This window comes from Chiloscyllium plagiosum, unplaced genomic scaffold (genome assembly GCF_037043375.1).
Source record: "Chiloscyllium plagiosum isolate Xiang-an unplaced genomic scaffold, Cpla_swu_hap1 HiC_scaffold_6, whole genome shotgun sequence".
Classification (NCBI taxonomy): Eukaryota; Metazoa; Chordata; class Chondrichthyes; order Orectolobiformes; family Hemiscylliidae; genus Chiloscyllium; species Chiloscyllium plagiosum.
The window spans coordinates 109,227,028-109,254,360 of NW_028270144.1; the positions used below are offsets into that span (position 1 = coordinate 109,227,028).

At 42.3% G+C, this 27,333-nt stretch overlaps 1 protein-coding gene across 2 annotated transcripts; it reads right to left on the minus strand.

The window, feature by feature from the left end:
* Positions 1–846: 846 nt before the first annotated feature.
* LOC122550873 (nucleoside hydrolase-like) lies at positions 847–23,986 on the minus strand. 2 transcript variants are annotated; one of them, XM_043692261.2, is made up of 7 exons: positions 23,829–23,931; positions 18,036–18,880; positions 15,218–15,408; positions 11,095–11,274; positions 9,777–9,888; positions 8,470–8,606; positions 847–4,301 (listed from the first exon to the last, which is right to left on the minus strand). In XM_043692261.2, the coding sequence occupies exons 3-7, from the start codon at positions 15,398–15,400 to the stop codon at positions 3,954–3,956; spliced, it is 960 nt and encodes a 319-aa protein (XP_043548196.2). In that variant the 5' UTR covers positions 15,401–15,408; positions 18,036–18,880; positions 23,829–23,931; the 3' UTR covers positions 847–3,953. The 2 variants fall into 2 exon arrangements, with proteins under 2 accessions (XP_043548196.2, XP_043548195.2); XM_043692260.2 differs by lacking the exon at positions 18,036–18,880 and having other exon boundaries at positions 23,829–23,986.
* Positions 23,987–27,333: the final 3,347 nt, after the last annotated feature.

Genomic DNA, 27,333 nt, shown 5'->3' on the forward strand with positions numbered 1-27,333 from the left:
GAAAAAGTTAGGGTTTAGGCTACCTTCTTAGAATATTTTGAAGGAGTGTGGTTTGGTCCATAACAGAAGTTCGTACTGAATTTTAACAGTGTGGTTGCTCCAGTGACTGACTTGTTGAAAAAGTGCAGCAAACTTCAGCGGATGGACGAATGTCAGAAGGCATGTCACAGCCTGAAGGCTGTGTTAGTCACTGTCCTAGTGTTACCCACTGTCCTAGTGTTACCCACACCTAATCATGCAAAGTCATTCAACGTGGCTATCGATGCAAATGATGCAAAAGCTGTATGCTTCCAAGAAAATGACACAAAGGTAGAAAGATCTATTGGCTATTTTTCCAGGAAATTGAACATTCACAACAGAAATATTCCACGATTGAGAAGGAGATCTTGAGCTTGGTTTTGGCGTTGCAACATTTCAACATTTATATTACCAATAATGTGTCTGAGACAATTGTATATACTGATTATAACCCCTTAAAATGTTCGGACAACTTTAAGGATAAAAATTCCAGACTGTTTAGATGGAGCTTATTATTGCAGCCATTCAATTTGGACATTATACACGTGGCAAGACAAGAGAATGTAATTGCCAATGTGTTGTTGTGAATTTGATGAAAGAAGATGAAGGTGTTTAGTGTTGGGTAAAAATGGATTGAAACAGATTGTAGTAGTGAATGTTTGCATGCTTAAAGTCAATGCAATGTATATGTGTTGTAGTGTATAAATAGTGTATTGTCCAACAGGGTGTTTCTAAGACCCTGCAGACTCCTCAGCTAGTGTACACATTATTAATTTACCATGGCAGCTTAGCATGTATCAGGAAAAGATTACATGGCACGAGTCTGTAGTCAGTGAACCAGGGCACAACTTTATTTGATTTTGATAAAAGTAAGAATTAATCTTTACAATTTTAACAATTCTATTTTTAATTATTCAATTCTTTAGAAACTTAAAATAATTTCCAGATACTCATAGCTTTTGCCAGTCGGTTGAATTTTTTGGTCTGTTCCACTCTTTCACGGGTTGATTCTCTCTCTGATCACAGGGTGAGCTACTTTGGTCACTGCCATATCCTAATGTACCTTTAGGTAGGATGGAGAGTGGGGTCCCCTCGAGTCCTGTCAGGATAGATTCATATACATAGGCTACCTTCTGGAACTTTATCGAATTAATCAATTTTATCACCTTGGAATGCTGCTAATGGCTCTCGATGGCTTGTTTTACAGTGAACCCTTTGAATATCCTACTTTTGGGCCTGGAAGTCTGGTTTCGACCCAGAATATACATCTGGTCGTTTATCTTACTGAGACATGTCTGCTCCATACATGTAGGGGGGTTGTTTGTTTGTTTGTCAGGAAGGGTTGAAATCCCCTTTCACACTTTCAAATGTGTTCTGGTGCCTCTCTGGTATTCTATTGTTTAGGCTTAGATCTTGCAAGGACTTGATCCAAAGCAGAATTGTCTCTTGTGTGTCTGCCTTGACTAATGATGTGGAAGAGTCAGTGTTGGACTGGGGTGGACAAAGTTAAAAAAATCAAATAACACCAGGTTACAGTCCAACAAGTTTTTATTTGGAAGCACTAGCTTTCGGAGCACTGCTCCTTCATCAGGTGGCTGTGAAACAGGATCATAAGACAAAGACCTTATAGCAAAAGATTACAGTGTCATGCAACTAAAATGACATAGTGAACAAACCTAGACTCTGTGTATGAGAGCAGGTCTGCGTGAGCATGTAAGAGTGTGTGCTTGTGTATGTACATGAGAGAGTGTGTATAGTGTAGTGTGGTCATCTGTAGTGTGATATGAACTCAGGGTCCTGGCTGAGGCAATCGTCATGGGTACTGAACTTGGCTATTAGCCTCTGCTCAGCCACTCTGCGTTGTTGCCTATCTCTCTCTCATATACATGCTGTCTCTCATATACACACACGTACAAGCCCCACACTCACACCCAGGTATACATCTTCTCACAGGCTTATCCTCCATCACACTCACCCACACACTTCACAAAGCATGCATACATGCAAACACACCCTCTCTCATGCACACACTCACATGCAGACACTCACACTCTCTCTCGCTCATGCATGCACACACACATATAAGCCTACAGGGTGAATTTGCACTTGCAGAATTGTACTTGCAGATAGCACACAATCTGCAGGCAGTCAATCCATGTAATATTTTATAAACTCCACTCTGGAAACAGAAACAGTCTGACTCAAGATTGGGATACAGACAGACTCCAACCTCACACCTTTAATGTATTGTCTGAGCTGAAATGTCACTTTTATTTTACTAAAATCTTAAGTTATCTCAACACTGACATTCTGGGATTTACATATTAATGAACCAAAACCTGCCATCCATTCTAAAAGACGAAAGGCTTAACAGCTATCTAGGTTTGTTCAATATATCATTTCAGTTGCATGACACTGTAATCTTTTGCATAAATTCTGTGTCTTATGGTCCTGCTCCACAGCTACCTGATGAAGGAGCAGTGGTCCGAAAGCTAGTGGTTCCAAATAAACCTGTTGGACTGTAACCTGGTATTGTGTGATTATTAACTTTGTCTTGGCACAGGAATTTCCAGCATACTTTGTTTTTTGGCCATCTCTTCTGCCCTGTTTATTTCAGTTGCAGTGCCTGTATTTCTGGCCTCCCTTGTTAATTGCTTTTATTTCACCTGAGGTCACTGATTACCCTGATGTCACTTTTTTAAGGGGAGAGGTGTGATGATACTATGGCTTTAAGAGATACATATGCCCTTTTTTAATGAAGAAGGGTTGAGACAGAGGTGCCAATTGGTCTACTCTGATCTTATAAAAAGTTTGCGAGGCCTTGGGCTTTTTTTAAAAGTTGGAACAGAAGCAGCCTGATTGATAGAGACAACCTCCCACAGAACTAGGATTTTTAATTTTATTTTTTCAGTAGCAGTTGTTTCTGTGGTCTTGCAGCAGTGCTTGGAGGCCGCAGTAACATCTCTCCCTGCTACTCTTTCTCTCTCAGAGGTTTCGCTTGATGTTTTTTTTCCACCTAGACTGGAGAACTGCCTGTCAGACAATCTATTTTACCGAATTTGCCTTTGCCAAGGGTGTGTTTATGAGATGTTTCTATTTTGCAACAGTTATTGTTTAGTAGTTAAATAATCTATTATTCTGTTAAGTTTTCCAATAGAGTTAAGCTATTCCGATTTCTTCTTTCATTTGTTGACTTTCAACTATAGTGTAAGAATAAAGTGTGTTTGGTTACCATCTGTCTTTACCCTTTAAGTCAGTCAAGGTGGCACATCACATTTCTACTCTGAGTTGAGATAGTTTATTAGAAACATGATAACTGTTCTAGCAAAGCAATATAAATTCAACAAAGCTTTCTGCTGCTGTAACCGGGAATCGACTGCTTATGTAGAAACTGGGTGCAGTGATTGCAATGAGGTCAACCAACTGGACCTTATCGAATATGGGTTTCCCTGATTGGGGCTGTTAATCTGGTCCTATCATGGAGCCCTGGCTGACAGATAAAGAGGAGTGTCAGAGATTCCGTTCACTCTGGGTGCTGACTCTGACAAGGCTGTGCCAGAGTCAAGGACTCTCCACATGTAAATAAAGGGTGACTTGGTGATGGGATACCGGTCTCTGTGGAGTTATTTCATTGGGCGAATCAGAGTTAGCTGTGAACATGAGCACTGGTCTGCCAATATTCAACACCTGCAGTCAAACATGAAAATGAACAGCTCGGATGAGGACACCTGTAACCCAGTGAGTCCTACCCAATGCTTTTAGGAGAAAATGATAAGGGGAGTGGCAAAACCAAGAAGAAGTGAAAGAAACATTCTAGTGAATTGATAGAAAACAGGAAAAGTCACTTGACAGTAAAGGCAAATTCACACTATGCACTCTAAAAAGTCTACTGATGTTTGTGATCAATTTTCTTTTTGCCCGTGTTATTTAGCCTGCTACTTCAGAGCAGACATCATGAGCTGTTTTAACTTCTCAACATCACATTTTGTCATAATAAAAGCTTGATTTTCTTTTTGCAGTATGTTAAGTGTATCCACAATCATCATCCCTCTGGTCACTGAACCTTGTAACTCCACGCTCACTCCATATCGTATGTATTCAGTAACAACACTCTCATCAATAGCAGCTGCCACTGCAAAAGAATCACAGGACACAAAGCCGGGATGAAAATACAGCTCCCCTTTGCTTTGCTTGTCTTTGGTAAATTTTTCACTGTGCGTTGTTATCTTCTTCATGAAGCAAGCTTTCTCAGTGCCTTGGTTTACCCACTCCTTAAAAAACTCCTGTAATGGACACAATGAAAAGCAATCAAATTTATGTGTCATCCAGCGTAACTACCTGAAATACCAAACAAGTCTATCAAAGGTTAAAAATCTTTGCAAGACATGGAACCTCTCATTATAACAGTGAGTATCTTAATATGTTGAAAACATTTCTTGTGAATTTTGAATTTACCTAGCAACCACAGGTTTTACTTTTACAGTCTCAAAGAAAGTGCAAGAGTGTATTTGTGAGGAAATGCAGACCTGTATCATTATATTGGCAATTTTTGGATTTTTTTTCCATTATCAATCTCACATTAAATTACTATCAGTCATGAATAACTGATCCTCCACGTTTGTGAATGGATTTAGGCTACAATTGGATATACAGTATCATTGAGACGTACAGCACAGAAACAGACCCTTCGGTCCAACCGTCCATGCCGACCTGATTTCCCAACACAATCTAGTCCCACCTGCCAGCACCCGGCTTATATCCCACCAAATCCTTTCCTATTCATATACCCATCCAGATGTCTTTTAAATGTTGCAATTGTACTAGCCTCCACCACATCCTCTGGCAGCTTATTCCATACACGTACCACCCTCTGCATGAAAATGTTGCCCCTTAGGTCTCTTTTATATCTTTCCCTTCTCACCCTAAACCTATGCCCTCTAGTTCTGGACTCCCCCACCCCAGGGAAAAAGACTTTGTCTATTTATCCTATCCATGCCCCTCATGATTTTATAAACCTCTATAAGGTCACCCCTCAGCCTCCGATGCTGCAGGGAAAACATCCCCAGCCTATTCAGGACCTCAAATCCTCCAGCCCTGGCAACTTCCTTGTAAATCCTTTTTGAACCCTCTCAAGTTTCACAACGACTTTCCAATAGGAAGGAGACCAGGATTGCACGCAATATTCCAACAATGGTCTAACCAATGTCCTGTACAGCTGCAACATGACCTCCCAGCTCCCACCTTGTGAAAAGCCTTTGGATTTTCCATAGCTGTATTTGCCAAAGCTATCTCATGTCCCCTTTTTGCCCTCCTGATTTCCCTCTTAAGTATACTCCTGCCTTTATACTGTTCTAGGGATTCACTCAAGCTATCTTGTCTATACCTGACATATACTTCCTTCTTTTTCTTAACCAAACCCTTAATTTCTTTAGTCATCCAGCATTCTCTACATCTACCAGCCTTTCCGTTCACCCTAACAGGAATATACTGTCTCTGGACTCTCGTTATCTCATTTCTGAAGGCTTCCCATTTTCTAGCTTTCCCTTTACCTGCGAACATCTGCCCCCAATCAGCTTTTGAAAGTTCTTGCCTAAAACCGTCAAAATTTGCCTTTCTCCAATTTGGAACATCAGCTTTTAGATTTGGTCTATCCTTTTCCATCACTATTTTAAAACTAATAGAATTATGGTCGCTGGCTCGAAAGTGCTCCCCCACTGACATCTCAGTCACCTGCCCTGCCTTATTTCCCAAGAGTAGGTTAAGTTTTGCACCTTCTCTAGTAAGTACATCCACATACTGAATCAGAAAATTGTCTTGTACACACTTAACAAATTCCTCTCCATCTAAACTCTTAACACTATGGCAGTCCCAGTCTATGTTTGGAAAGTTCAAATCCCCTACCATAACCACCCTATTATTCTTACAGATAACTGATCTCCTTACAAATTTGTTTCTCAATTTCCCTCTGACTATTAGGGGCTCTATAATACAATTCCTATAAGGTGATCATCCCTTTCTTATTTCTCAGTTCCACCCAAATAACTTCCCTGGATGTATTTCCAGGAATATCCTCCCTCAGTACAGGTATAATGCTATCCCTTATCAAAAATGCCACTCCCCCTCCTCTCTTGCCTCCCTTTCTATCCTTCCTGTAGCATTTGTATCCTGGAACATTACGTTGCCAGTCCTGTACATCCCTGAGCCATGTTTCTGTAATTGCTATGATATCCCAGTCCCATGTCCCTCACCATGCCCTGAGTTCATCTGCCTTCCCTGTTAGACCTCTTGCATTGAAATAAATGCAGTTTAATTTATCAGTCCTACCTTGTTCTCTGCTTTGTCCCTGCCTGCCCTGACTGTTTGACTCACTTCTTTTCTCAACTGTACCAGTCTCAGATTGATCTCTTTCCTCACTATCTCCCTGGATCCCACCACCCACTCCGCTACCTTTCAATAGTACTTCTACCTTAAAAATATCCAAAGACTCTGCTTCCACAGAAGAGAGTTCCAAACACTCACATACCTCAAAGAGCAAAGATTTCAATCTATTCTGTCTTTAATGGATGACTCTTCATTTTGAAACAATGACCCCATTTCCAGATTCTTCCACAAACAGAAATATCCACATTCCACAACCATGTTGTCAAGTCCCTTCAGGATCTTAAATGATTCAGGTTCAATCATTCAAGTCACCTCTTAGTCTTCTAAATCCCACAGATATAAGCATAACGAATCAAACCTTTATTCATAAGACAACCCATCCATTCCAGGTATTAGTCTAGTAAGCCTCTGAACTGCTTCCAATGGGTTTCCATCCTTCCTCAAATAAAAAGATACTTAAATACTATACGCAGTAACCCAGATCTAGTCTCACCAAAGCCCTGTATAATGGAAGCATAGCCTCCCTGATGTTGGATTCAATTCCCCTTGCGATAAACAGTAATATTCTATTAGATTTCTCAAATAATTGCTGTTATTGCATTTTAACTGTTTGAGATTTATCCACTGGGACACACAGATCATTTTGCATCTCAAAAGTCTGCAATTTTTTAATGTTTAGATATTAGGATTAGTTACTCTTCCAGAAATTTATATTTCTATATTTTCCCATATTACATCCGTTTGCTGGACCTTTGTTGACTCACTTAACTTCATTGTATTTTTTGTAGCTTCCTTATGTTCTTTCCACAATGTGGTGCATTGACACATCTGCATTTCCCTCCAGATGCAAATTTTACTGTTAGTTGGATGCTTGTACGCTACATGAAGCCTGGCAATTCACTCCTAATTTCCCAGCATCAGCCACTGGCTGTTACTTGTTGTAATTACCTTGTGGCAACGTTACTTTGCTCTTGCTCTCTTTAGATTAATAAAAATCACAGGGGAAACTTGTCTAGTTATCAGCCTCTACAGCAGAGCACACTACTTTCACCTGGGACCCGTCACATGTTCATTAACAATTTCTCTATTTTTCAAATCAAAAGTTGCCTGAATTGTTATGACGCCCGCTGATGTTATTACTCGTTCATTCAGATCCTAGATTAAAGCTTGGCTTGATAGATAACATTTTGAGTTGTTTTGATTCTAACAAAATGATCTCCCACTGGATAACGTGCACCAAACTGCAGATTTGGCTTTAATGATAAAAACGTTTACTAACCAAAGAAATGAAGGTAAATTAAAATAAATCAAGCTGCCTAACTATAACACAAATTCAAAACTTTTTAAACACCATCAAAGTTATAATCCCATTAATCCCCACAACTTTCCTTTGTAAATGAAAAAGGAAAAGAAATAGCTCGTGTATAATACTTAAAATCATATATTACTCACATCAGTGTCTCTACCTCTAATCGCCTCTCATGTCTTGGATGGTTTAATTCATAGACTGAAACTTTAAGTAGCTTTTTCCTGGAGGTTTTGTACATCTGCGTTTAAATATACTTTAAGTATCCTCTTCAGGACTTTATCCCAACACTTCTTGTCTATGAATATAACTAAATCTTTACTGTAAAATAGTCCAGTACCACCCTCCCATCTCAAGAGCATCGGTTTATACAGCAATCTTCATCGAGGGACTTCACAGGAGTATTAAAAATTCAAAGTGAAACTCAAAAAAACATTCTTTCTAACCTATGGCTGTTTTTCTGAAGCTTGAAAAAACCCTCCAAAATGGAGTGTATAATCTTGTGAGGTCATAAATCCTACCAAGATGCAGAAAAACTCATTAGTTTGAAAGCTAGGCCTTGAATATGTTTCGAAAGGAATCATCTCGGCTACAGTTAATTATGAATTTCAAATACACTGAAAATCCACACGTTACAAACAAAAGCCAAAAATCCAAACTTACAATAAATTATATTAAAAATATCTGTAATTAAGAGTTGCCATAACAATATGCATTCAATGATTGTGATTTTACATTTAAGATGATTTTATTCAACAGCTTACCCAAGGCAGTACATGGCGAAGACAATATTCCCAAGTTGCAATATACATGGGACAAGCAAAGTGATTCAAGACAATATAAGCTGCTTCAGGATCTGCTGCAAAGTTAAACTCAGAACAGATCCCTGTATTCCCCCTGCCTGTCAAAGATAAAAACATGAAATGAAATTAATTCATCACAACATTAAGCGCTTCTTAATACAGTCACATTTAGCAGCCCGGGGAAAATAAATGCTTGGCATTGATTGATAAAGGAGGCATGATCAATAAATGTTAACATTGGATGGAATTGTCAACAGCCAAAATATAAAATGCGCATACTTTAAGAAATCAAATACACAATGACACCATCGTCACATTTCAGAAATTCTGAAAATGTTTCCATTGAGACAGTTTGGTGCAGCATTGGTTCCAAAATTCTACTCCTGAAATCAACTTCACTTTGAAGATTTTAAACTTGATCAGGCTAAGCCCGTAAGGTATGGCAGCACATTGATAGGGTAGCAGTGTAGTATACTCAGTATTTTGTGTTCATATCTGCAGTTGTATTGATTGAAAAAATTGACTATAAAATAGATGATTTGTGTTAAGTTTCTTCTGCCTGAGTATGCTATCAGACCACTTTCATGTAAACGATACAAACAGGTGCTACCGCAATATTTGGAACATGCTGTCTTAGAAGGTGATGCAGGGCAAAAGGAATCAAATCATAAAACTGCTCAGAATGCTTATAAGAATGCTTAATGCCACAAAATCTAGAAGGTATTTAAGGCAGGACAAATTTGAAAAAGCTACTATCTGCAGTAATACTATTCTTCCAGATGTAGTTTACTAACATAGGAATCTGCTGTCAGTTCAGCATGATAACATGGTTCAAAGACATTGTAGAGATACAAGATAATGAGCGTGGGTGAGACAAAGTTGAGGGAGAAAAAATGAAAATGGATTACTACACAATAGTCAAGACATTAGGAAATTTATACACAACAGGAATACAGAATCAAGGTGTACACAATATAAATGTCCTATGCTCTGATCCAGAAAATGTTATTTCCTGAGTTTCCCCAATGACTCATTGAATGAGTGCACACATGAAGGGCTGCAGGAAATGATCAGCTTGGATCTCTGTTTGCTGGTTATTTTCTTACATCAATCAGCAAAGCACTGTAAATAGGACATAGGGATAAAAAAGATTCACGAGCATGAACTACTGCAAGCATATATATTCAATATTAGGTGAGAATTTAGTCAGGGTCAGGTGTGATGTGATCCACACTTAACAGAATGATGCAGTTAGCTCTTCAGCATACTTTCCATGTTTCCTCCCATGATGTACAGATGCTTTAACTTCGACGGAAAGGTGCGGTCCATTTTAAATGCCAGAGCAATGTTGGTCAGGGGGCCAGTAGCCACAAGCGAGACCTATCGGGTAACAAATAAATGCTTATCAAGGTGACTGAGGGATGGAGACGTCACAGTAGTATGATATTATAAACTTCAGAAGTTTGATAACTATTCACGAATTGAAAAAAATCTGCAAGGATAAATTGTTACACACAAGGTGATCAGCAATATTTCTGTCTGGGATAAGCTGTTAAGAGGCAATGACAGGCTGTTACTGAGGGAATTGAAAGCCATTAGCCAAACCTGGGAAAGGGAGGAGTCAAGGCTACATAAACAAAATTGTTTGGACACCAACATGGTAACTGTCTACCTTGTGCCACAAGGACAGATGATTGAATGCTGAAGAATTTGAAAGACATGCTGTGCTTTCAAGCAGATAGTTACAGCTAAATGTAACAAGGAACAGTGGAGTTATTTCTGATAAGGAAGGAAGCTGCAGACTCAAGGTCTCCAGATGAGAAATGCATATTTTAGATGAAAGAATGCAGAAGGTCATCAATAATGTCACACCATAATCATGAAGATGGAAAAACTGTATAAGAATCCAACTCCGGAACTCTTCATCAGCAGAACTTCAAAGACCAACACTGCACAGGATCAAACCATCAGAGATGGACACTGTTGATTGGACTCCTAGCTAAATACCATCATTAATCGGGTAATAGCGAAGCTGAGTTGTGAGGTTTAATTTGCTTACTTGAGGGGTCTTATTTTGGTTGCTACCTTTAGTAAAGTTTAAGTGATTATTTCAGTACTTGATGGTCTATAAGATTTTGTAATAGGTAGAACTGAATTAAAGGTATCTTGTGGTGATTTACCCACACCAATGGACTGTCACAGTGGACTTGTGCAACTGGAAATGTATTTTCGTTTTCCTCTATTTTAAAATTAAGTTCAAAAGTAGGAGGGCATTACATTAAAACTAGAGCTAGGCTGTTCAGTGGTGATGTGAGACAGCACTGCCCCACATAAAATCTTGGTTATGTTGGCAGTTTATCACCTTACAAGCTTTTGCGTCAAAGTAAATTGAAAATTTTAAAACCAAGATTCACAGATGTTTGTTTGGTAATGTTAAGGAGTACAGTATCAAGATGCTTTAATATGTTGTTATCTATCAGTCATGATCTAACTGAATGGTGGAACAGGTTTCAAGGAGTGAAATGACTCCTGTTCTCTGTCGCACTGACTACTAGAATTATATTTCCTGATACATATACATCTCACCTGACCAGGATGTTCAGTGATTATTCTTGTGATGGCATTTACTGCATGTTCAGCTTGTAGGTGTTCCAGCCCTGGAGCATTACAATCTGGAACATCACCTAGACCATCTTTTCCATGGTGCTGGCCAGCATTTAACTGCTCTTCCAGAATCGATGCACCTGCACCACGATATACAGGAATCTGCAATCATAAGGATAAATACCATGTTTAACAACATTCATGGGAATGTAATGCAATGGTTCCCATATGTAATGGTACCAGATAAATATATGGTTCTGAACATCAGAGCTCTGTGTTACTAGACATGTCATAAGGCAGGACTACTGGCCACAAACTGGTTCTTCTTTATCTAAAACACGTGGTGACTTGCAGACAGGAGGTGGGAGACTGTATAAACTTTCACACTGCCTGGGTTCTACACATGCAGGGGGATTGACGCTTTTTACTTTGAAGGAAGGAAAGCATTAAAAAATACTCTTTCTGCTGTTTCTTGGAAAGCAATTACACTGTGATTTGCCGGCAATCGTAAGTTTGTAACAGACACCGATTTCTGCATGAGGCAGGCATTCTATACGTTGGCTCTGGGAGATTTTGACCAGTTGAGATTTTTAATCACAAACATCAGTTCACTGTTTCTGCATTTATCTCTTCTATAAAAAATGTGACTATCAGAAAGTAGGCACTTTCAAGTTTAGACACCCCCCTCACAACCACCACCACCACCCAATTCCACCACCATATACAATCCACTTTGGTTCTGCCTTCCTCGGCTCAGGAATTTTGGGGCAAGTTTTCTGTGAATGCCATGAGGCTATAGATTGTGTTTGAGTAAATTCTGCTGTTGTTGCTGCTAATGGACCACAGAGTCTCCAGGATGCCGAGTCTTGAGCTGCTCCTTCTGTTCAAAGTCTATCTCAGTTAAGCACAGTGCTTGTGATGTACAACATTCTTCTCAATGCGAAGAACAGACTTTGTCTCCACAAGCATTGTACAGCAGCACTGTGCAGAGATCGCTTTTACTTTTTCAGAATGAGTAAAAAGCTACAGGACATAGGGATTTAGGAATCTTCATCCATGAATCACAAAAGACGAACATCCAAATACAGTGGGTAATAATGAAGGCAAGTGGAATGTTGGCCTTTATTTCAAAGGCAAGAGTGTGTTGCTGGGAAAGCACATCAGGTCAGGCAGCATCCGAGGAGCAGGAGAATCGACATTTCGGGCATAAGCCTGATGAAGGGCTTAAGCCCGAAATGTTGATTCTCCTGCTCCTCGGATGCTGCCTGACCTGCTGTGCTTTTCCAGCACCACACTCTCCACTCTCAACTGCAGTCCTCACTTTCTCCTCCTTTATGTGGATGTGGTGGAGGCTGGTACAATTGCAACATTTAAGAGGCATTTGGATGGGTATGTGAATGGGAAGGGTTTGGAGGGATATGGGCCGGGTGCTGGCAGTTGGGACTAGAGTGGGTTGGAATATCTGGTCGGCATGGACAGGTTGGACCGAAGAGTCTGTTTCCATGCTGTACATCTCTATGACTCTATTTCAAAGGGAATGCAGAGAAAGTAGTGATGTTTTGCTAAAACTATACAGAGCACTAGGCAGACCACAGCTGGAATCCAGTGAACTGTTTTGGTCTCCTTATCTGAGCAAAGACATGTTGGCATTGGTGGCAACTTCCTGTATGGAGCAACTATCTTATAATGACAGGCTGAGTAGGTTGAGTCAGTGCTCATTGAAATTTAGCAGAATGAGAAGCGACTTTATTGAAACATTGAAGATTCTTAGGAGACTTGATATGGTCGATGGAGAAAGGTTGTTTCCTCCTGTGGGGAAGTCTCGGATCAGACAGTGTAATCTCAGAATAAGGGAGTCACACATTAAAAACAGAAATAAGAAGGAATTTCTTCTCTCAGAGGGCAGTGACTCTGGAATCCTTTGCCTCTGAGAGCTATTGAGGTTGGATCATTAAGTAAATTCAAGGCTAGGAGAGGCAGGTTTTTTATCAGTGAGGGAACCCTAACCCTAACCCAATCACAGGTGAACGTTTCCACACACAAAGTACGATAGAAATTTGAAACACTCTTCTGTGAATGGTTGTTGTTGCTTCATCAATTGTAAATATTAATTCTGTTGATAGAATAGATTGATGGATTTTGTTTTGCTACTGATAGCAGACCAACTAAATACGTACTTTCAAACAACTGCCTCAAAACAATGGGGAGCACAGGGTCTAGTGGGAATGAGGAATTAAAGGAAATCTGTATTAGTAGGGAAGTGGTGTAGTGGAAATGGATAGGATTAAAGCCCAATAAATCCCTAAGGCCTGATCCCAGATTACATAAACAAGTGGCACTAGAAATATTGGATGCATTGATGGTCACCTTTCAAGATTCTACAGACTCTGGAGTTCCTAAATTTTAGAGGATTGCTAATTTAACTATAATGTTTAAAAATCGAGGTAGAGAGACAAAATGAAACTATTGAGAGGTTCGCCTAATATTACATAAGAAAAATACTCTAGTATTATAGAAGACTTGATAGCAGAGTACTTGGTAAACAGTGACAGGTTTAGATAGAGTCTGCATTGATTTACGACAGGGAAATCATGCTTAACAAATGTATTGCAATTTTTTTCGGAAGTAACTAATAGATTTGATACAGGAAGCCAATGGGTTTACTTGGACTTTCAGAAGGCCCTTGCTCAGATCCCATGTACGTGATTAACATGTAAAATTAAAGCACATGGAATTGATGGTTGTGTACTGACATGGATAGAGAACTGGTCAGCAGATGGAAACAAAGATCAGGAATAAATGGGTCGTTTTCTGAATGGCAGCCAGTGATCAGCCTGGTATTGCACCTCAGCTCTTCACAATATATACTAATGATTTAGATGAAGGAGCTAAATGTCACCCTGGTTTATAGGTGAAGAAAGCTGGGAAGTTAGGTCAGCTGTGAGGAGGATTCAGAGATGCTTTGGTGTTCAGTATAAGTTCAGTGAGTAGGCAAATGCATTATGGATGCAATAGAATGTGAATAAATGTGACATTATCCACTTTAGTAGCAAAAACAGGAAGGGAACTTACTTTCTGAATGGCAAAAGGGTAAGGTGAAATTAAACCTGGGTGTCCTCATACACCAATCACTTAAAGTAACCATGCAGGTGCAGAAGACAGTGATGAAGGTAAATGGTATGCTGGCCTCCATCGCAAAACAATTCGAGCACTAGAGCAGGGAAGTCTTGCTGCAATTGTACAGGACCTTGGTGAGACCACATCTGGAGTATTGTGTGCAGTTTTGGTCTCCTTATCTGAGGGAGGATGTTCTGCAACGTGTGAAGAGAGACTGGATTGCTTAGGACTATATTCACCAGAGTTGAACCTATAAAATTCTAACATGACTAGACATGGTAAATGCAGGAAGGATGTTCTCCAGGACCAGGCAGTCCAGACCTAGGTGGCACAGTCTAGGGAAACAGAGTGGGCCATTTAGGACTAAGATGAGGAGAAATTTCTTCACCCAGAGAGTGGTCATTCTCTTCCACAGAAAGCAGTTAAGACCAAAACATTGAATAATTTCAAGAAGAAATTAGGTATAGTCCTTAGGACTAAAGGTCTTAAAGGGTTTGGGGCAAAAGCAGGAACAAGGTACTGAGTTAGGTTCCCTCGCTGGCAGCATTGTGAGTCTATATACAGCACATAGAATTGCACATCACCACCTTCTCAAGGGTTACTAGGAAGAGGTATTAAATGCTGGTCCAGCCCGGAAACCCCATGTCCCTTGAGTGAATTAAAAAATCAGCCATGACCATATTGAATGACACAGCAGCCTTGATGAGTCAAAAGGCATATTCTTGCTCCTATTTTCTAAATTCCTATGAATATGGACCAAAGGTCATAGATTAGCAATGATCTCACTGCATGGTCAATCAGGCCAAAGGGACTAAATGGCATATTCTTATTGAGACGTTTCACAACAGCCATTTTGTCATCAATCTGCATTTTAAAAAGACAGGCAAATTCATTTCTACAAGCAACTTATGAAAAGAAACATTTAGTTATAATAAAAGGTTATCTTTCAAAGTACACTGTGCCCTCACCCAAAATGGCCATCACATACCTCTGTCCTCTGGCAAATCTTTAGCACTCGAAGTACATTTTTGCACACGTTTTCAATGTTTGTATTTCCATGAGTACACGTTATACCCAGGACGTGCACATTAGGAGCTGCAAGAGCCATCATGATCGCTTGGGCATCATCAACCCCACAGTCAACATCTAAGAGCAACAGCTTCTTCGACATCTTAAAGTCTGTGGCACAAAAAATAAGTAAGATTGACTTTAAAACATAGAGTTATAGAGCAAGAGTATACCATTCAGCCAAGTGGCCCTGCTGTGTGAACCTAGGTCAGGGCTGATCATTGACCCTAACTATATATCCCCACTCTGAACCCATAAACCTTGGTGTCATGTGCATCTACAAATCTATTAATGTCTAACTTGAAAACAGAAGTTATTGGCCTTACAATCTGGGATTAATATTCTGGCAGCATGGAGCACTGTTGAGAGAATGGGAAACTGTAATATTTTAGAATTGCAAGCACTGTTCATTTGCTGCTTCTTTTAGTACAACAATAAACCAAACAATGTGAGTTTGGGTTCAAGGTGGATAATCTTCAGGTTTGGAGTTCAAAGTAACACTATTTATCGTACTTTAATACATGGTAATTGTATAATTTAACTTACAGTTACATTGGATAATAACTAATCTTTCCATTCATCCTTATACCTAAGAAAGCACATGCATTTTGCCTTAATGACTACTGCCCAGTGGCTGTGACCTCAATAATCATGAAGTGCTTCGAGAGGCTGGTCATGGCCCATCAATCCAGTCTCCCAGCCTGCCTAGATCCCCTACAATTTGCCTACCACAGTGGACATGATTTCCCTAGTCCAGCGCTCATCCCTGGAACATCTGGACAACAAAGACACCTACATCAGACTCCTGCTCATTGACTACAGCACCACCTTTAACACCATTATTCTCTCCAGACTGATCTCAAAACTCCGTGCCCTTGGTCTCGGCTCCGCTGTCTGCAAATGAATCCTCGGTTTCCTGACCCACAGACTGCAATAAGTGAAGACAGGTAATTGCACCTCCTCCATAATAACACTCACCACTGGTGCCCCCCACCCCAAGGATGCATCCTCAGACCCCTACTGTACTCCCTGTACACCCACAACCGTCTTTCCAGATTCTGAATGAATGCCATCTACAAGTTCACTGCGGTAGGTCACATATCTAACAACAATGAGTCAGAATACAGAATGGAGATAGAAGGCTTGGTGATGGGGTGCAATGAGAACAACCTCTCTCTCAGCATCAGCAAAACTAAAGAACTGATCATTGCCTTCAGAAAGAAAGGAGGAGAACACACCCCCATCTACATCAACGGAACTGAGCTTGAGAGGGTGGAGAGTGTCAAGTTCCTCAGAGTGACAGTAACCAACGATCTGTCCTGCATTTCCCACGTAGATGAGATGGTCAAAAAGGCACACAACGCCTCTTCTTCCTCAGGCTGCTCAGGAAATTTGGCGTGTCTATAAGGACCCTCACCAACCTCTACAGGTGCACCACTGAAAGCATTCTATCTGGGTGCATAACGGCCTGGTGTGGCAACTGCTCTGAACAGGACCGTAAGGAACTACAGAAGGTGGTGTGCACATTCCAGACCATCACAAAGCCAATCTTCCATCCATGGACTCCATTTACATGCACCACTGCTGTGGAAAGGCTGTCAACATCACCAAGGACCCATTGCACCTCAGCAATGCTCTCCTATAACCTTTTCCATGAGGCGGAAAATACAGAAGCCTGAACACATGCACCAGCAGTTTCAGACACAGCTTCTTCCCGGCTGTTATTAGACTGATGAATGGATTCTCTAACTTCAAATAATGCTGATCTTGCCAATATAGATGAAGGGCTCTTGCCTGAAATATTGATTCTCCTGCTCCTTGGATGCTGCCTGACCAGCTGTGCTTTTCCAGCAACACACTCTTGACCCATTTTCTTCTAAACCCTTCCTATTCATATACCCATCCAGATGCCTTTTAGGTGATGTAATTGTACCAGCCTCTATCACTTCCTCTGGCAACTCATTCTATACACACACCACCCTCTGAATGAAAAAGTTGCCCCTTAGGTCTCTTTTATATCTTTCTCCTCTCACCCAAAACCTGTGCCCTCTAGTTCTGGACTCCCCGTCCCCAGGGAAAGGACCTTGTCTACTTATCCTATCCATGCCACTCATGATGTTATAAAATTCTTTCAGGTCACCCCTCAGTGTCCAATGCTCCAGGGAAAACAGCTCCAGCCTAATCAGCCTCTCCGTATAGCTCATATCCTCCAACCCTGACAATATCCTTGTAAATCTTTTCTGAACCCTTTCAAATTTCACAACATCCTTCCAATAGGAAGGACACCAGAATTGCACGAAATATTCCAAAAGTAGCCTAACCAATGTCCTGTAGAACTGCAACATGACCTCCCAACTCCTATACTCAATGCTCTGACCAATAAAGGAAAGCATACCAAACGCCTTCTTCATCAAACCAAGGTTTTCACTGTACTTAGGTAACCGTGACAATAAATAAATCAAATCAATTCAAATCTTCTTCTTTTCATGTTCCTGTGCAACTTGTGTGTCTTCCAGACAGATTGCCCTGGTCTGTTTAACTCCACTTGTTCTGTGGTATTTATACTCCTTAACATGTAGCTCCATAATATCATCACAGTTACTCCAGGTTCTGAATACCCTTACACAAAACAAGTTTCATTATGTTTGCCTTAATCACTGACCCATGATGCTGGTGAAAGTATCAAGTTTAAATTTGATTGGATGACAATTTACATAGACAACAACTGTCAAATTTACCTCAGGCAACTGTTCAAATTCTCCTTGGGAATGAAAAGAAACATGTTCTATTGCAGTATTAGCCTGTTCTTTACAGAGCTGTTCCAAGGCATGAGTCTGAACATTGGTCAGAGACAATTTAGTTTCATGCTTTGTTTATTGTTCAGACTGACTCACAACTTTGACAAGTGACCTCTTTCACCACAATGTTGTTGTTGGAAAGTTAGACAGTTTTGTCCTTGTTGATGTAGGAGTTTGGAAACACATCGATGGCAAAATGCTGTAATATTACATTGCCTAGAGTCTCACATTGATGCTGTCACGTAAGAAACTTGATACGCTCCACCCTCTCAAGCTCAGATATTGTTCAGATGAAATGTCTATTTTTTCTGACCAGGTGATTTATTGCATTTTACATCCACACTCGGTAGATTGTTCTGCATTAACTTTAACCTTCACTGTGTAATACTTCATTGGCAATTTTCGAGATCCTGCCTTGGGGCTGCTCTTTCTGGAGTTAGACCCTCTTTCAATTGAAGAAAGTCAGCAACTGATCTAATTAAGAGATCAAGGACAATTTTGCCATAAATGGCCTCTTGTTGTAGGTTTCCATAATTGCATGGTTCAGATAATACATGAAGATCATTAACAAAACTCTTAACAAACAGATTCTCTTGGGAGTTGATACAGATAAACTTTGTCAAACTGACTGATTGTTGGTAAGCACTTGAAGTTGTTATATTCTTGACTGGATGATCATTATTAGGATTTTCATCTCCTTGTACTGCACACATTTTGTTGTCCTGTTGTATTCTTTGTTGATTAAAATTCTTCTTGAATCTTTGTTGTTGTAAAGATTGGTACTGCTGTATTAAAAAAGGAAGTTGTTAACGTTTCTGCTGCTCTTAATGCTTTTTTTAATGTAAACTTCAGCTCCCAGAGATAAAAGAGGATGCAAGAGAGTTTAGTTCCCCAAGTTGACTGACGGATCTGTCAACGATCTGTGGATAGAAACTTTCCCAAAATGGAATCAGGGAATGTCTGTTGACACATTGAAAATATTCTCTGTACACACGTGCAGTACCTCTCCTAGTGCTGCCATATTTATCCCATCCATATTTATTGGATCATCCAATCCATATTTATTGTGCGTATTTTGGAGTCAGCATGTTTTTGTCTGGTTCCGTTCACAATGTATGTACGTGCAGAAATTTCTTGCATGCGTAATCTGAACCTTTTGGGCGTGTCAGGAGACACAGCATAAGATTCAATATATTAAAGATGACTGTTGGTCTTTTGACTGTGCCAGTAAAGACTTCTATGTTATTGAATAAAACTTGCTTTTCCTGCTCAAAATGTTGAAATGATTTTGAGTGGAAATGGGTTCACTTGAAAGTCCCCCTCTAGGCCACTCACCATCCTAGCTTGGAAATATATCATGTTCCTTCAGTGACACTGGGCCAAAACTCCCTCACTCATGCCAAGAAGGCAACTCAGCACCATTTTCTCAAGGGCAACTAGGGACAGGCAATAAATGTTGGCCCAACCAGTGACATCCAGGTAACCCTAGTGATTTTGATTATGACTAACTTTACTCCTTAGTTGCCCTATCATTTATCATCTGTTTTGATTCCATGTTATGTGTTTGGCTTCAATAGACACTGGTCAAGAAGAAGGCCAAGTCAAAGACTGTTGTAGAGTCATTTTGTCATACAGCACAGAAACAGACCCCTTGGTCCAACTTGCCCATGCCGACCAGCCATTCCAGTCTAACCGAGTCCCATTTGCCAGCACTTGGCTCATATCCTTCTAACCCTTCTGATTCATATATCCATCCAGATGCCTTTTAAATGTTGCAATTGTACCAGCCTCCACCACTTCCTCTGGCAGCTCATTACATGCACACACCACCCTCTGCCTGAAAAGTTGCCCCTTAGGTCTGTTTTGTATCTTTCCCCTTCTGGACTCCCCCACCCAGGGAAAAGACTTTGTCCATTTACCCTATCCATTCCCCTCATGATTTTAAAAATCCTTTATAATTCACCTGTCGCCCTCCGAAGCTCCAGAGAAAATAGCCCTTGCCTATTCACCTTCTCCCTATAACTCAAACCCTCCAGTCCTGGCAACAATCTTGCAAAACTTTCCTATAGAACAAAGAAACTTTACAGCCCAGGAACAGTCCCTTCAACCCTCCAAGCCTGAGCTGATCCAAATCCACTGTCTAAACCTGTCACTCAATTCCTAAGCATCTGTATCCCTCTGTTCCCCACCTACTCATGCACCTGTCCAGACGTATCTTAAATGAATCTACCATGCCTGCCTCTACTACCTTTGCTGCAATGCGTTCTAGGCACCTACCACCCTCTGTGTAAAAACTCTTTCAAGTTTACGTAAGAAGTAAATGTTGCAACAAATGTATGTTTTATACTGAATCTTGGTACCTGAAGAGTTAAATACAGAAGAAAATACAGAAGATATGATAGCATCTATGGAAACGCAGCAGAGTTAACTTCTTGGGTCCAGTATAACTTCTCCAGAACTGCTTGTAGCTCGGAAAAGGTTGATGTACATGCGAGAGAAGGGGCTGGGGAAGGGGAAGGAGCAAACAATAGCTGGAGATAGAGACCAGAGAGAGAGAAAAACAGTTAGGTGGACTCATGATAGGGACCATTAGTGGCCGACAATGGGCTGTTTCTGATGATAAGGCCTAGTCTTGTAGGGGTTAGGTTAAGCTGAAAATGTGTTGCTGGAAAAGCGCAGCAGGTCAGGCAGCATCCAAGGAGCAGGAGAATCAACGTTTCAGGCATGAGCCCTTCTTCAGGAATGAGGAAAGTGTGCCAAGCAGGCTAAGATAAAAGGTAAGGAGGAGGGACTTGGGGGAGGGGCGTTGGAAATGCGAGAGGTGGAAGGAGGTTAAGGTGAGGGTGATAGGCCGGAGTGGGGGTGGGGGTGGAGAGGTCAGGAAGAAGATTGCAGATTAGGAAGGTGATGCTGAGTTCGAGGGTTGGGACTGAGATAAGATGGGGGGAGGGGAAAATGAGGAAACTGGAGAAATCTGAGTTCATCCCTTGTGGTTGGAGGGTTCCTAGGCGGAAGATGAGGCGCTCTTCCTTTAGCCGTCGTGTTGCTATGGTCTGGCGATGGAGGAGTCCAAGGACCTGCATGTCCTTGGTGGAGTGGGAGGGGGAGTTGAAGTGGTTGGGTTGGTTGGTCCGGGTGTCCCAAAGGTGTTCTCTGAAACGTTCTGCAAGTAGGCGGCCTGTCTCCCCAATATAGAGGAGGCCACATTGGGTGCAGCGGATACAGTAAATGATGTGTGTGGAGGTGCAGGTGAATTTGTGGCGGATATGGAAGGATCCCTTGGGGTCTTGGAGGGAAGTAAGGGGGGAGGTGTGGGCGCAAGTTTTGCATTTCTTGCGGTTGCAGGGGAAGGTGCCGGGAGTGGAGGTTGAGTTGGTGGGGGGTGTGGACCTGACGAGGAAGTCACGGAGGGAGTGGTCTTTTCGGAACGCTGATAGGGGAGGGGAGGGAAATATATCCCTGGTGGTGGGGTCCGTTTGGAGGTGGCGGAAATGACAACGGATGATACGATGTATATGGAGGTTGGTGGGGTGGTAGGTGAAGACCAGTGGGGTTCTGTCCTGGTGGCGAATGGAGGGGCGGGGCTCAAGGGCGGAGGAGCAGGAAATGGAGGAGATGCGGTGGAGAGCATCGTCGACCACGTCTGGGGGGAAATTGCGGTCTTTGAAGAAGAAGGCCATCTGGGTTGTTCGGTATTGGAACTGGTCCTCCTGGGAGCAGATGCGGCAGAGACGAAGGAAATGGGAATATGGGATGGCGTTTTTACAGGGGGCAGGGTGGGAGGAGGTGTAGTCTAGGTAGCTGTGGGAGTCGGTCGGTTTATAGTAAATGTCCGTGTTGATTTGGTCGCCCGAGATAGAAATAGCGAGGTTTAGGAAGGGGAGGGAGGAGTCTGAGACGGTCCAGGTGAATTTGAGGTCGAGGTGGAAGGTGTTGGTAAAGTGGATGAACTGTTCAACCTCCTCGTGGGAGCACGAGGCATCGCCGATACAGTCATTGATGTAGCGGAGGAACAGGTTGGGGTGGTGCCAGTGTAGCCAGCTTGGATTCCTCCATCGCCAGACCATAGCAACACGACGGCTGGAAGAAGAGCACCTCATCTTATGCTTAGGAACCACAAGGGATGAACTCAGATTTCTCCAGTTTCCTCATTTCCCCTCCCCTCACCTTGTCTCAGTCCCAACCCTCGAACTCAGCACCACCTTCCTAACCTGTAATCTTCTTCCTGACCTCTCCGCCCCCACCCCCACTCCGGCTTATCACCCTCACCTTAACCTCTTTCCACCTATCACATTCCCAACGCCCCTCCCCCAAGTCCCTCCTCCCTAACTTTTATCTTAGCCTGCTGGACACACTTTCCTCATTCTTCAAGAAGGGCTTATGCCCGAAACGTCGATTCTCCTGCTCCTTGGATGCTGCCTGACCTGCTGCGCTTTTCCAGCACCTTCTGCGCTTACATTGGGAAGGTGCTGTGGGAGTGTGGGGAGATGCTGGAAGTGGAGTGGACCAGAGCATCCCAGACAGAATGGTCCCCGTGGAAGGATAACAAAGGAGAGGAGGGAAATGTGTCTGATGGTGGCTTCTGCAGGAGATGGTGGAAATGGAAACTAATGATCCTTTGGATACTGATGCTGGTGGAATGGTAAGTGAGGACAGAGGGTACACTATCACTGTTGTGGGAAGGAAGAGGGCTGAAGGCAGGAGATGGGTTAGAAACAGCAGAGGGCCCTATCAACCATGGTGCAGAGTGAAATAACACCACAGAGGCCAGTATCCTGTCACCAAGCCATGCTTTATTTACATGTGGAAAGTCATTGACATTGATCCAGCTCCCTCAGCGTCAGCTTTCAGTCCATCTTTTCAATGTACAGGACAGAGCACAGAACCCTCTGACACTTCTCTTTTTATCTGTTAGCCAGGGGTCCCTGATTGGACCAGGTTAACAGCCCCAATAAGGGAACTCATATTCTCTGAGGTGACTCCACCTGGCTGACTTCATTATAACGACTACAGTGGGGAATCCTTGGTTGAGGAAGAAGGTGGACATTTCAGAGGCCCCCTTATGAGAACAGATATGATGGAGACAGACCACAAGAAATGCTGGTCAGCTAGCAACTCCTAGTCCCCTGGGTGAATAAAAAACTGAAAAATGCATCTTGTTCATTAATAAGACCACATTTATTCGTGAGGACAAAACCCTCCCATTATTGTAAGGACTGGATAGGATAAATAGACAAAGTCTTTTCCCTGGGGTGGAGGGGTGTCCTGGACTAGAAGGCATAGGTTTAGGGTGAGAGGGGAAAGATATAATAGGGACCTAAGAGGCAACTTTTTCACACAGAGGATGGCCCGGGTATGGAATGAGCTGCCAGAGGAGATGGTGGAGGCTGGTACAATTACAGCATTTAAAATGTATCTGGATGGGTATATGGATAGGAAGGGTTTAGAGGGATATGGGCCGGGTGCTGGCAGGTGGGACCAGATTGGGATGGGATCTCTGGTCGGCATGGACGGGTTGGACCGAAGGGTCTGTTTCCGTGCTGTACATCTCTATGACTCTGTAACTGGGGGCATGCAGTAAAACATCTTAAACAACTGTCGATGTTACAAACACTAATAAATGCGGTGGGAAGAGTGAGTAATTTTGAGAATCAGGTCCTGAATAACGCTTTGTGTCTGGGTACACACCCGCTCACAACAATGTACATTTGGTTAGCGCCTACAACAACATACCTTGGCAGTGACGGAGTGAGTGAAGGCCGATGTGAGCCGTGGGTCTGCTTTTCCAGCCGAGCAACTGGAGCCTCCTTACAGGGGGGGGGGGGGGGCAGTGCGACAGGATCAGCTTCTGAATCAAAACAGAAACCTCTGCCTGTTCCCTCCTCACCCGTTTACTTCCGCTATTGCAATGTCATTTATTGCACATCACGGTTCTAATTCCAGCCTCCACCCCCCCCCCCCGAATCCCCCCCAAACTGGGTAGTCGTGACAAATTCGGAAATGTTCAACAGTAAGGAACAGAACCGACTTTGGTCGAGAAGATTGTAAAGTTGATTATGGTCCAGATTGTAAAATATTAATAAAAGTCTTTTATTTTCCTTTATCTTGGCGGAGAGACTTGTAAACTTCGACCAACCACTGACCCTGTGCAAATATTTGCATTTTTTTCACAGTGTGTGCGTGGGCGTGAATTATTTCCTCTGTCAGACGTGAATGGAGTGTTAAACAGACCCTCGTTAAAAACTCGTTAATACGTTAAACACATAAATAATCAAATAATTAAATGCAGTCTTTAAAACAAAAATGGCATGCCCACCATCCCTCAACATTTTAGAGTGAGAGAATGGGGTTACAAGTATTGGAATAACATAATAATGACACAATCACAAAGACAAAGTTTGCATTCTTTAAAATTGAAGTATGGTCCTTAACGCCTTGCCAGTGGAGTTTGGAGAAGCAATTTAATCCTCACCAAACTGAGACCATGGAGGTCAGTTCAGTGATATTGGATTAGATTTGCTAAATTTTCTTCATGCTTCTGCGATGGGAAATGCCACGCGTTGAGCTGAGACACATTACACAGAACTCTTTCCACAAACATGTTCCTCCAGAGGTGTCACCCAAATTAAAATTAATGTTAAATTTCCTGAGGTCTGTGTCTGAATTTCACACAATGCAGAGTATTAGACAGGCAGGTATATTTGACACTGCTGCCTCACAGCACCAGAGACCCGGGTTCAATTCCCGCCTCAGGCGACTGTCTGTGTGGAGTTTGCACATTCTCCCCGTGTCTGCGTGGGTTTCCTCCGGGTGCTCCGGTTTCCTCCCACAATCCAAAGATGTGCAGATTAGGTGAATTGGCCATTCTAAATTGCCCGTAGTGTTAGGTGAAGGAGTAAATGTAGGGAAATGGGTCTGAGTGGGTTGCTCCTCGGCGGGTTGGTGTGGACTTGTTGGGCCGAAGGGCCTGTTTCCACACTGTAATTAATCTAAAACAAAACTTTATACTGTAGGGAGTGTACCACAACACTCTGAGCATCCTTACGGTATAATTTATATAAACAATTGCTTACAAATACTTTTCCCTGTTCGTTTTGTTAGAAAGGCTGAGTCATTTAAGTGCCCAATAAAGAAGGTAAGACCACCCTTGAGAGTTCTGAATTAACTTGGAAGAGTGAACTGCATGTTGCATATTCATGAATCACAGTGCAGATGTGGTCAGGAGAACACTTTCCATTTACTCATTGAAATAACTCACAGGTAAAGTTACATTGTAATCTTTATCAATTCTCTGCCATGCTGACCCTGACCAGTGTCCTGAAAGACTGCCATTACCCCAGGCCAATGCAATTTCCCAAAACACCCTCTACCACTTGGAGTCAACATTTGCAAGCACCAGCATAGTTATGCACATTTTATGGGTTGCAATGAGATTGAGGAAGTGTAATCAGGTAGACCACAGACGACAGGGAAAGATGAAGAAGTAATGTTGACAGAAAAGGAGTACTCACCATGGCTAGTTTGTCAAATGAGTAGTGAGGTGACAAGGTGCAGCATGATCATACTGAGGGTGCAGGCACCTGGAAAAGGTGAAGTAGCTAAATAAGCTTACAACTGCCATGAGAAAGAACTTCCATTCAATTACTGTCCATACAGAAACACTGCCACATTGGGTCAACTATAGCCTTGATGTCAAGGGCTGTCACTCTCGCCTCCCCTCTGGAATTCTGCTCTGTTGTCCATGTTTGATCCAATGCTGTAATGAGTTCAGGAGCTGAGTAGCTCTAGCAGAACGGAAACTGTGCGTCATGGAGCAGGTTATTGCTGAGCAGGTGCTATTGTTGATGATACCTTCCATCGTGTCACTAATGTTTGCAAGTTGACTGATAGATAGCAATTGGCCAAGTTGGATTTGTCCTGTGTTTTGTGTACAGGACATACCTGGGCAATTTTCTACATTATTGGACCGATTCAAATGCTGTAGCTGTACTGGAACAGCTTAGCAAGGAGTGTCGCAAGCCCTGGATCACAATCTTTAATACTGTTGCCAGAACATTGTCAGGACCCATGGCCTTTGCAGTATACAGTATTTCCAACCATTTCTTGATACCACGTAGAGGGAATCAAATTTGTTGAAGACTGGCTTCTGTGATGCTGGGGATTTTTAGAGATGACCAAGATGGATCTTTGACTCAGCTTTTCTGACTGAGAATTGTTGTGAATGTTTCAGCTCTATCTTTTGCCCTGATGTGCTGGGCTCTGATCCTCCAGTGAACTGTTTGACTATCCATCACACTGCATGCGGGAAGGCTGCAGTGCTCAGATCTGATCTGTTAGTACGGTATCGCTTTGCTCTGTCTATCACTTGCTGCTTATGCTGTTTGGCAAGCAGATAGTCCTGTTTGGCAGCTTCACCAAGTTCACCTTGCATTGTTAGGTATGCCTGGTGCTGCCCTCGACATTCTGTCCTGCACTCTTCATTGAATCCCCTGGCTTGATGGCGATATTTGAGTGGGAGTTATGCTGGGCCATGAGGTTGCAGATTATGTTAGAGTATGATTCAGCTGTGGCTGATGGCACACAGGGCTCCATAGATGCCCAGTCTTGAGTTGTTAGATTTGTGCGTCTGTCCCATTCAGCACGGTGACCCTGCCATCACAACATGATTTAAGGTGTTGTCAATGTGAGGCAAGACTTTGTCTCCACAAGGACTGTGTGGTAGTCGCTCTTATCGATACTGTCATGGATAAATGCATGTGCGGCCGGCGGATTAATGAGGATGAGGTCAATAATGCTTTGCCCTCTTGTAGGTTCTCTCACCATCTGCCACAGACCTGGTCTAACAGTTGTGTCTGTTAGGGCTTGATCAATAGTGCTGCTGCTTACTCAGTCTCAGATCTCAATGTCAGAAACATTCTGTGCCCTTGCTACTCTCAGTGCATCCTCCAATTGTTGTTCAACACGGAGCAGCACTGATTCATCAGCTGAGGGAGGACATCACATGATAATCAGCAAGAGATTTCCTTGCTGATGTTTAACCTGATGCCAGGGACTTCATGGTGTCAGGGGTCAGTGTTGAGGACTCCCATGGTAATTCCCTCCGACTGTGCACTTGATGAATTATACACCACCACAAAGAGCCTTGAGACAGAATGTCCCGAGGCCTTGTTCATTGGAGCAACCAGGCCAGCCTCAAGGGTGTGCTACTAAGATACCATCAATGCTTCTCCTGTCCCAC